The sequence below is a fragment of the Anastrepha obliqua genome, chromosome 5, assembly GCF_027943255.1.
Source record: "Anastrepha obliqua isolate idAnaObli1 chromosome 5, idAnaObli1_1.0, whole genome shotgun sequence".
NCBI lineage: Eukaryota > Metazoa > Arthropoda > Insecta > Diptera > Tephritidae > Anastrepha > Anastrepha obliqua.
Window position 1 is genome coordinate 122,654,701 of NC_072896.1, and position 12,280 is coordinate 122,666,980.

General features: G+C 35.3%; 1 protein-coding gene across 5 annotated transcripts in view; it reads right to left on the reverse strand.

The window, feature by feature from the left end:
* Positions 1-12,280, reverse strand: part of LOC129249155 (ethanolaminephosphotransferase 1) — a 52,651-nt gene that overhangs the window by 5,940 nt on the left and 34,431 nt on the right. For 4 of the 5 annotated variants that reach the window (XM_054888818.1, XM_054888817.1, XM_054888819.1 and 1 more), the window contains exons 8-9: positions 11,043-11,252; positions 9,703-10,733 (exon numbers count right to left, since the gene is read on the reverse strand). In XM_054888818.1, the coding sequence (XP_054744793.1) occupies positions 10,530-10,733; positions 11,043-11,252 (414 nt within the window). In that variant the 3' untranslated portion in view covers positions 9,703-10,529. Of the gene's footprint in view, positions 1-9,702; positions 10,734-11,042; positions 11,253-12,280 lie in introns of those variants that run through there. The other variant, XM_054888821.1, reaches the window with a different exon arrangement.

Consider the following 12,280-nt stretch of genomic DNA (forward strand, 5'->3'; position numbering starts at 1 on the left):
CTCTCCGAGCCGTTTGATACCAAACGAGGTTTCAGACAGGGTGACTCACTGTCGTGTGACTTCTTTAACCTGATGTTGGAGAGCATCGTACGAGCCGCAGAACTTAATCGCTCAGGCACAATATTTTATAAGAGCGTACAATTGTTGGCGTATGCCGATGATATTGATATCATCGGCCTTAACAACCGCGCTGTTAGTTCTGCCTTCTCCAAACTGGATAAAGAGGCAAAGCGAATGGGTTTGGTGGTGAACGAGGACAAAACGAAGTACCTCCTGTCTTCAAACAAACAGTCGGCGCACTCGCGTATCGGCACCCACGTCACTGTAGACAGTTATAATTTCGAGGTTGTAAAAGACTTCGTTTATTTAGGAACCAGCATTAACACCGATAACAATGTCAGCCTTGAAATCCAACGTAGAATCTCTCTTGCCAACAAGTGCTACTTTGGACTAAGTAGGCAACTGAGCAGTAAAGTCCTCTCTCGACGAACAAAACTAACACTCTACAAGACTCTCATCATGCCCGTCCTAACGTATGGCGCAGAAGCTTGGACGATGACAACATCCGATGAAGCGACGCTTGGAGTGTTCGAGAGAAAGATTCTGCGTAAGATTTTTGGACCTTTGCACGTTGGCAATGGCGAATATCGCAGGCGATGGAACGATGAGCTGTATGAGCTTTACGGCGACATAGACATAGCGCAGCGAATAAAGATCCAGCGGCTTCGTTGGCTGGGTCATGTCGTCCGAATGGATACAAACGCTCCGGCTTTGAAAGTATTCGATGCGGTACCAGCTGGTGGTAGCAGAGGAAGAGGAAGGCCTCCTCTGCGTTGGAAAGATCAGGTGGAGAAGGACTTGGCTTCACTTGGTGTGTCCAACTGGCGCCGGTTAGCACGAGAAAGAAACGACTGGCGCGCTTTGTTAAACTCGGCCAAAATCGCGTAAGCGGTTATCGCGCCAATTAAGAAGAAGAATCAGACCGACATGGACCTACGGACTAGAAATTTGGGGGACTGCCAGTAAATCAAACCTACAAATCATTCAGAGAAGTCAATCTAAGATGCTAAGGACCATCACAAACGCAAATTGGTACATAAAAAATGACGATATTCACCGCGACCTCGGCATAGACACTGTCACTGAAGCAGTAAAAAGAAGCAGCAGTAAGCACATCTTGCGACTATTAGAGCACAAAAACCATGAGATGAGACTGATACCGGAAATGGAACTTAAACCAAGAAGACTAAAGCGCAAAACACCCACAGATCTTGCCCGTACTGTGATATAAAATAGCACATCTTGCGACTATTAGAGCACAAAAACCATGAGATGAGACTGATACCGGAAATGGAACTTAAACCAAGAAGACTAAAGCGCAAAACACCCACAGATCTTGCCCGTACTGTGATATAAAATAAAATATAATAATATAAAATTATAGAAAACTATGTATTAGTAAAATTATAACTAAATACCACCAAAGACAATAATGTTCTCTTTCAAAGGGAAGGGACATTTTAATTCCAAACCCTAACACCAATTACTTATTGTTAATATTAACAGATCGTAATTTATAATGGAAATAAAAAAAAAAAAAAAAAAAAAAAAAAAAAAAAAAATCTTTTTGTTAGGTTGGGTTGAAGTGCTTATCCACGCAAGTTCATAGCCCATAGTGATGCCGGATGGGGAACTTCTACTTATCTCTTCTAAAACCAGTGTGTACCTTACCGAAATTTTGGAAGATCCCTGATTTTTGCAATACTGAGATATTCCAATGCATCAAAAAATTGTTCACTTAAAATGGTCCATCCACATCTGGCACAGGAGGTTCCTCATCTAGACAGCTTCTGCAGTCATGCATCATGTGTAAGGGTATGCCTATGTCATTGTCTGTGTACTCATCACTCAACTTGGTGCCGAGTCTCGCTAAATCATCGGCTCTACAGTTACTCTCAGTGTCACAATGGCCACGAACCCATGTTACCTTAAATTAAATGACTCAGCTATCTCGTTGAGAGGGGTTGTCGACTGCTATGTGAGGAATTTTATCGCTCTTATACTAAGTTTAAGCGAAATCAGAACGCCGGAGCAAAGTGAGTCTCTGCGTAATTAGCATTCGCTTGGCCTGTATACAGAGCTCATTGCGGGCATTAAACATGGCATTTCCTAATAGCAATCGCCCGCTAAGCAGACGTCTGGGCATAGTTTAACCACGAAAACACTTCGGATTAAGATCTCCAGCAGTAATAGTTCTAAAAACCCTTTTTTTTTATCTTGCATATAGATAATGCATTACTTTCATCACTACGATGCATGCGTCAAAAGCCAAAAATCATAAGCTGTTTAGCGTGAGGGTTTCTCTTTCGAGCGCAATACCTCTCGCTTCTGTAAACGAATCATTAGAGACATAGCATAGCATTCGTTCACATTAGAGATTTTTTGCGTTTCCTCAGAGTAACAATAAAGCAAAGCAATGACCAGCTTTCCGTAAAGAAATTTCTAGCCGGTTCTTGCGCTGGGCCGCTTCCATCCATTTCCTAAAGTGAAATCTGTATTAAAAAATATTAGGATTTACGTTCATTAAAGCTTCCAAAGAAAAAACGTCACGTATCCTGGGCAGAAAGAGGAAGACTTGAATATAGTTCTTCAAACAAAGTGAGATTCACATGGATGTTATTGAAATAAAAAACGTGCTAATATTGGGTGGAATAGAATAGCGTTTGAAAATGCTAAATCGGACTCAGTAATGCAAGTGAACAAGACCAATACCTGTATGCCTATAATACCTGTCACCTTATGATAAATACTGAGAAAAATCAATATCGAATTGATAACTTTTTCACATTATCTGGGAAATAAACGAAATTACTATGAAACTTCAAGATTATTATGACGAAAGCTAAATAAAAACATAAAAAAAAGGTAGACGATGTTTTGAGATCGAACTAAATTATCACTAGATTGTATGCTATTGCATACAAAATCTATTTAACGTTCAGCAGAATCTCCCAAGATGCATAAAAAGTGGAATTGATTCAACACTTTCTATGCTAGCCACCAGCTCTGCGCAGTCAACGCGACTCACACATTTGGGTTCACGGTTCTTCACTAGCCCGCCAAATATAAGGGAAATGAGAGCACTCACATAATGAGCACTCACAAGTACACCTGCAGTATTCAGGGGGTTAACAGTAAATTGATTTGTCAAAAGAATCCCACCGCCACTCACCGAGAGTATTTACAATGGGCAATTTGTAGGGGAGGGGGCCCAGTTGTGATGCGGGTTTTGAAAAAAATTAAAATTTTTTCCTCAGTTCCGCAAATTGAAAAATGAAGAAGTTTAACATTTAACTATTAACCAAATGCAACTTTTCTCCAAAGAAAGTATGTTTATTTGAGTTACTCAAAAAATTTTGGAACAAATTTTTTCAGGATACCTTTTTTTAGGACAAAAAAAAAGGGGCCCAGTTGTGACGCACCTCAAGAAATTTACTGGAAATGAGAAAATATGAAAGGAATGTCACACCAATTGTTGTGATTTAATGATTTATTTATTTTGAAGGCTTTCAATGGCAAAAATAATGAAAAATACAAAAGAAAATGTCCTTCAATGGCCATAAATGACAACGATTTTTATTCATCATCGTCATCTAAATATTCCTAGTCGTCGTCCACGTCACTTTCGCAGTGTTTGCAAGTGAAATAACTTGCCTGCATGTTGGCGCACTTCAAATGAACTGGACGCTTGCATACGTTGCAATTGATCGAGTTGGCAGCGGTCAATTTCAGCGGCAACAGCTTTAAGCAAATGATGATATGATCGTAGTGCAAAAAAAAGGTGCGTCATAACTGGGCCACCCGCTGAGTCACAACCGGGTCACGATGCTATTTTGTGTATGACAAGCAAGTTTTTTATAGACACCACATAATCACATAAATCCATATAGAATCACAAAATATACGGCAAATACAATATTTTGATGCATTACACTCGCCTTTTCACTGTTAATTTCACAAAATTTTGGTACTTTGAAAAAAATCAAAATAACTTTTTCGCACGATTTTCAACACGATGTTTGGTGCGTGTATACACAATGCGACTACTAACGTTGGTGTCTGCACAAAAACTGCTGAACGTCAAACGAACATGATTGGCAGGGCTCAAACTGTCATTTTCATACCGCATGTCAAAAATATTTAGCTGCGTCACAACTGGGCCCCCTCCCCTACTCTGAGCGCGAGCTTAGATTTTCACACACCTGCTTTACTGGTTCAATAACGTGATTTTTTTTCAAAAGTTTTTATTTATAATATATTTCAAGCGAAATATTTTCAATTACCATTTTTTTATTATTTTTCTGATAAAATAATACATATCACCTAAATATTTAAAATAAATTGAAATATAAGTTTTTATGTAAAACTATTTCATGCAAATTATGCTGGAGCATTAAAGTGTGAAAAAATCGAACGCACACAAATTTCAATATTATACAGGGTGTGCCATCACATGCATATACATATATATATTTAATTGGTGCTTACACCCTTATTGGGTGTTTGAACGAGCTCCTCCTCCTATTTTGTGCTGTGCATCTCGATGTTGTTCCACAAATGGAAGAACTACAGTATTAAGCCGACTCCAAACGGCAGATGGTTTTTTATGTGACGCTTTTTCTTGGCAAAAATACGCTCTACCATTTTTCTATCGAAAAACTTTTTCTGTCATTTGGTGTTTTATGCATGTTTTTTAAGCCGATTCAATGAAATTTCAACTTTTTAACGAAAGAACTCGCTGAAATATTTGTTAGATCGAAAGAAGTCCATCAGAGCTTAGAGCACTGTTAACCAAGAAAACGACATAAGTTTACAAGACTTAGGCCAACCTCCCATACCAGAATCATGTACTCCTGGTGAGCCTAAACTCCATTTAAAATAAGAAACATAGAATCTGTAGGTTTTAGATTCCTAGGTTATGTATTTTAAGTAAATTGAAAGACGCGGGCGAATTATGGTGCCATATAATTTTTTTTAACTATTGTATTTTTAATAAAATTCTTCCCAACAGAAAAAAATTATTTAGCGGACAAATGTTAAACATATGGAAACGCGTCAAAGCGAAAAAAACGAGGCAAAACAAAATATTGTCAGCTCTTAGCCTCAAATTTTTTTCAGGCTCGAGCCTTTGGCAGGTTGCTCCAATGTAAGTATCGAAATTATTTCAAATCTTTTTTTAACTGCTGAACTTTAAAACTGCGCTCTAAAAAGCACCATAAAGCAGTTTATTGTTTATAATTATTTACACCTATAATCTGCACATATCCAACTGTACACACATAAGTATAGTTGAAATAACTGAATATTACAAGCACAAAATGTTATAAAAAAATTACTTATCCCATAAATGACCTCGTTGTGACACGGCGAGTGTATTGGACTTCACTTGGCGCACCCAGTATATTAGTGAAAATATTTACTGTATTTTATAACTAATTTAATTCATTAATTTACTTAAAACATAAATATTTAACATGCATTTGTCTTTATTAACTGAACTCAAAACAAAAATAAAAAAATAAAAATAAAACACGAAAACCTCAAAACAGTTTCTGCGTAGAAAAAGCCGCTTTAGTGTAAAGTAAATAAATAATTTATAATTTATGAACATAATTAAATTCCCAAACTAACATTGGCGCAGCATGCAGCATTAAATGATTGCAAACAATTAAAGTAGTGGCATATTAAATGGGAAGCACACAAACAAGCACATGCATGCATGAAAGTGAGCACACACTCACATACAGACGGAATACACGGCCGAGTGACAGTTAAAATAATAAATAGTGTAATATTTCATACTGCCCCTTCCCTCCCCCGCTCGCTCTCACCCAGCACAATACCACCGCAGTTAGCTATGTGTGTATGCATGAAAGTGTGTGTGATATTAAGTGCGCAAAGCAGCTATTCACGAGTTTTTGTTAGTGATTATTTGAAAAGAGTACTCTGGTTTGCTAACCAATAGTGTTTCCCCATTAATAATGTCTATCAAATATTAATGCCCACAATTGCGCACAGTTGTAAGTGTGTACTGCGTGTAGTAAATGTTTTTATAACATAAGTGTTATTTTAACCGAATATATACTCGTATGTAATGCACCACAATTACAAGCAATCTGTTTCCCATTTTATAAAACGCAAAAACATACGAGTGGGTATGCATGTGAGTAAATCCGTGAAAATACAAAAAATGCGTGTGATATTTAATTTTTTTCTAAAATATTTAATACTTATTCATTTATTATATGCCTCAGATAAAATATACTTGTATTTTTTTACGTATGCATACATGTATGTGTTTTTTCTTTCTATTTTTCTAGCACGGAGTATTTCAATAAATTTCAATAAAGCCGCATATTAGCATTATCAATCAAATTCGTGTGAACGCCACGTTATTAGTATGTTTGTATGTATGTATATATGCACATAAAAAGTAGCTAAGCAAAATAATTAATTATTCCAAATCACAATTCTTTGTCAACATAGACTACTTTTGATGTATTAGTTAATCCATTAACTTTTTTTTCGTTTTTTTTTTAATATTTTTAATTATTACAATTTAGCGAAAAAACTGTTTGCTGATGTGTGTACAAAATAATTAAATCAATACCATTTCCCTAATACGTAGGTATTTTATATACATATATTACTTATTCAGTAAAAAGTAAATTAAAGTTATTATTCATTGTTGTTATTGTTTTCTATTCTATTTTCGGTTCTATTCTGCGCCGATAATTTAAATTTTATTACTATCAAATGAAGGCCCCGACGGAGCATGTTAAGGAACACTGTTGATGAGCAATGCTTCAATGTTAATGAGCAATGCTTCAATGCTGATGAACATAGTCTCATTAAAATTCTCTGACCCTGTTAAGCCTTACACTTGTTTCGTATTCTGTTACGCCACTGTTACTGTTGAGTTTACAGATATCCCTCTCAGACCCTGCTACATTAATTGTGCATGTTGGTTGAATTTGTTTATTGGTTGTAATTTACTGTATTTCTACATAAAATATTTTTACAGGCTATTCAAGAAATTTAAAACTCTAAAAAAAAAATAAAAAAAAAATTAAAAATTTAACTTAAAAATTAAAACAAAAAGATTTTTTAACGTTAATAAGCACCGTAGCGGTTTTACTTTACATACTCTAAACCAAAATTTTCATAAATGAATAAATATGAATATTACAAAGTTTTCTAAAAATTTTTTTAGTTTACTTTTTATTATACCACTAAACCAATTTTCAGAAAAATGTAGACCTGCCCAATTACAAAAAAACTATATTTTACCGAAGAAAAGTATAAAAGAATTGGTTTAAATGTTAAAAACCTTCGGTTTTTAACTTTACCATAACTTTCATTATTGAATAAATATCAAAATCATAATTTTTTTTTCCAAAATTTTTAATTAACTCATTATTCAAGCTTTACAGAAAAATGTACGCTTGCTCAAATTTTCCAAAAAAAAACTTTTTTTTAAAACCATATTTTGTCCAAAAAAAATTTAAAAAAATAAAAGAAAAAATTTTTTAAAAGTTAAAAAAAATGTTATCGAAGTTAAAAACGCGAATTTAAAAAATCGCGTTTGCTGATTGAAAAATCTAAGGCTTTGAAAGCGACTGAAGACGTTAAAGCTCTTTTGGTAGGCGCATTTGAAATATACTCGTTTGTATGTAACATTAGAAAGTGCAACCAATGGTGAAAAGAATTCAGAAGATGTAGCCAAGATCAGACCGTTAATCCGTTCTCATCGAATTTGAAGAAATCAGCTGATTTGCCGGGGTTATGACAGCGATTTGTTTACGAAAAAACTGAGGATGTGTTGGTAATATGTAATAAAAATTACCCACTGACACTTCGCTGCTGTTTGAACAACGACTAATTCGACGAGTGTGTGAATTTGTGTGAACTGATTGTGCAAATTTCGACTGCCGAATCCCCAAGTGACGTGTCAGCCGAAGTTTCCCTCACAATTTTGTTTTTTACCATAGTCATTGGCGAAACCTGCTATCTATCAACCTTGCCCATAGCCTATAAAGGGTTTTCCAATAACAGGTGTTATTTTGAATAGTCCGCTATTTCGGTAGATGTCACTTTTGAAGCTGTCATTTTTGATATTTGACAAGTAGAAACTACGCCATTAATAAAATTGGAACGATACACGCTTAAACAACGCACTCAAATTATTAAAATTCACTATAAAAATGGTGATAATTTGGCAGAGACGGTTTGTAAAACTCGAACATTTTTGGGTCATGGTGAAGCACCTTGTCGGACCGCAATACAGAAATTGGTGAAAAAATTGGAGCTGTTGTGACAAGTTAGTGATGTGAAGAATAAATCCCGTGCACGTCGCTCAAGAACAGCCGAAAATATTGCTGTTGTAGCCGAAAGTGTTGAAAAAACCTAGTTTGTCCACTCTTCGTCGCTCGAAATAGGTCATTACACCGTATTTTGTATAAAGATTTGGGTCTTAAGACTTATAAAGTTCAGTTAACACAGGAACTCAAGCCAGCCGAGCATCAACAACGTCGGGTCTTTGCTGACTGGGTCGTTGAAATGCATGAAAATGATCCGGAATTCCATCGAAAAATCATCTTGACTGATGAGGCCCATTTCCACCTCGGTGGCTACGTCAACAAGCAAAATTGTCGGATCTGGGGCTTAGAAAATCCAAGAATTATTGTTGAAAAGCCTCTCTATTCTCAACGTGAGACTGTTTGGTGCGGTTTGTAGTCCGGCGGAGTCATTGGACCTTACTTTTTCGAAAATGAAATTGGAGCAACAGTTACGGTGAATGGATTGCGCTATCGAGATATGATTAACGATTTTTTATGGCCGGAATTGGGTGGTATTGATCTGGACAAAGTTTATTTTCAACAAGATGGCGCTACGTGCCACACAATCAACGAAACCATTGATCTTTTACGCTAATAACACCTCTTATTGGAAACCCATTTAGTATCGAGGTAGACTTATCATAGGTATCGTGTGGTAGACGTATCACAAAGATGAGAGATACCAGATTTGCTCGTTAGGTATGGTGAAACAAATATTTTGAGGGAAACTTTGGATTCTACGCCATTCGTTTTGGGTTTCACAAAATTTAGCTTTAGCTTAGTGAAATATAAATCGAATGACGTCGGTATATCTGTCAAATTCGCTCAGAGCCGAATAACGGTCTACCAGGAAGTAGACCTCTAAAAATCTTTTCACCATGGACGTATCATAGGTATCGTATGGTAGACATGCCAGGGCGCCTGAATAACGACTACTAGAAATGACGAAATCATGCGAAAATTAAATTTGCTGATAAGAAAATACCCCTTAACGTGCAGAATAGGCCGTATAGTCCCTACTTATTGTGTAAATATTCCTAGTGTTATAATGCGGCGTTAATATTAACACTATCGCTGTACTTCCAGACTAGTGCAGTTAAAGCGAAGATTTATTTATGGAATTATTTTCAAAACTATGAAACCTTATTTTATTTTTGTTTTATTTTATACTAAAATTTATAATAACCTTTTTCACAAAATTCCACATCCTTAACTTAGCCGAAATATATACAAAACAAATACCTTATCCTGCATTCGTTGTACGGAAGTAATTGAAATCAATAATATGAATATTATCTAAAAATATATGCCATTTTGAATAGGGCACGCAGTTTCAAGTATTTTTTGTAACAATTTGAAATTTATATTAGCATTTTCGCCTAACCCGAAAAGTGGTGTATTTTTTTTATAATATCAGGAAATTCAATTTTTTTTTTGGCCTGGCATCCTTAATATTGCAGGATGCTCTACTATCGCCGAAATCGAAAAGTGACGTATTTCGTGATGTATTTTGTAATCTCAGCAAATTTATTTATTTTTTGGTTCTCATTTTTGTGAGCATCTTTCCCTTGCGGGAATGCATTCTAAGGTTATTCCAAAAATATATCCCTGTTAGTGATTAGTAAAAAAAATATCTACCCATGTCCTAATAAGCAACTGCTACATGCATTTGTAATATGTAGCATACTTTTGGGCATAATTTTATACGGCTACTGCAAAACAACTTAACGCTCGTTTGCTGGAAGAATGTCATAAAAATTACTACCAACTCTTCTTTTATGAGGTGTAGACAATTGAAGGCGCTATCTATTAACAGTAACTCACTAGATAACAAAAGATTTGTTGCTGCTGCTGTCGTACAGAATGCAAAGGTGTTGTTATATGATACATAATGCGAAGGCGCGCTCAACAGCAAACCGTTAATTGGCTCTCAGCGATTCTGAAGGAATCAACTGATTGGCTGACGTAGCAGAGGATGGGGCAGCGAATTTTTTCGAATTTAAGATTGTTTCGAATTTTGTATTTTTCCAGTTATGTGGCTCTTCCAGCAAGCGAGCATTATGTAATTTCAATGCATACTAAATTAATTTACACCAATTAATAAATTGTTTTTGTTATTGTTAAACTAAGTTATGCCAATTTATTTTGGGCTGGCCCATTTTTGTTATTACTTAGACGTTTACTCAGTAATGACTCTGTTAATTGTGTAGATGTATGAGAGTTGGTCAGCGCAGATGAATTCTGGGGCGAGGAATTTGTGAGCTTTTTCGCCATATAAGAAGTATCTCTTACTTTGAAGCAACGAATGTGAAAGTGATCGCACATCTCGCAAACCTGTAGAGTGGACAAAGAAAGCAAAACAAACAGTGTTAAAAAGTAGAGAATTTTTTTTTAAGGAATTTAATATTGATATGAATTTATGCAAAGCAATCTTCTTATTATTATTATTTATGGTTATAAGGTATGAAAATTCACAAAATTTTCCTTTAAGTGCATAAACACTGAAAATCAGATATGAGGGCCTAAAAAATGCAGCTTATTTTATAAAACTCCTATCTGCAAATACTTAACTACGAATTTTGCGCTTTATTTGGCTCACATTTTTTACATAACAACCAATCTACTTATACATAACACACTTACCACTCCTTGTCCATAATGCAGATGCGCTATAGTTACGAATATCGTCAACGCCTGCACAATCCAACATTCCATATCGGCGCTTATGTCGGTGCCCAGCAATTGCTCGTACCAAGGAAAACAGCAGACACCAACTGTAGCCAACAGCGGCCACATGAGTATATTGAAGCCATCGCAGCGTGTGTCGGACATTTGCGCCACTATCAAACGACTCTGTATGCGTAGCAGAGAATATTGGAGAATATTAGATGGCAGATAATAAAAATTAATACAATAGTAAACGAACATAGCGAGTGAAAATACTAGACTATTACTAAATAACTGATATTTGAAAATAAATACCCATTGGAGTATGCGACGCGCCACCAACGACTCACTCATCAACACGGCAGTGAAGTCATTAAACGTGAAAGTGGCACTTGAGTGAGCTGAAAACGGCATTGTCAGCTTAAAAATGTGAGCGTCGTTATTTTTTAGTGACGAACTGGAGAGTACACGTTAAGAAAAAGGATGCTATTGGCTGATAATTTTGTAAGGGATGTGGGGTATCAAAATTAGAGTTCATTAGACTGGTACTCTTGTAGGTATTTAGAAGAATTTTATTTGCGAGCAGATTCTGTAATTCATTTGTGCATGAATTTCATAGAAATTTTCTGGCAACTGTTTTGAAATTCACTCAGAAATGAATAACAGAACCTACCCGATTGCTTAGCTTTCCTTATCTAAGCAAATATTCCGACTTTTTTGCAGCCATATTCATTGTCAGTAAATACCTGAAGGAGGCCTGCTTTAGGAGGTAGAAAAATCGATATTTTTCTCTTTAATCGATTCGTAATCCATTTGAGAATTACATACAAAGTTACAGAGTCCAATACTCAACTATTAATTTGCATACTTTCTTTAAATTAGCGGGCGTATTTCAGAAAAAAACGAATGAACCTTTTGGAATGAATCATGTTGTAGTTTGTTCTCCAGAGTAAATTATCTGCTACTATTAAAACTTTTTTTTTTAATTTTCGTGTAAATGTGTGAACAAAAAATAAAAAAAAAAACATATATACATAAAACATATATATATATATATATATATTTTAAATGTTTGAAACAAATTTTAAAAAGATAAGTTAAATATTCGAAGAAAATATTAAAAAAAGATTTAAATGAATGAAAAAATATTAAAAAGGGAAGATAAATGTTTGAAAAAAAGTATTAACAAAATTCTTTTTTAAATGTATGGCATA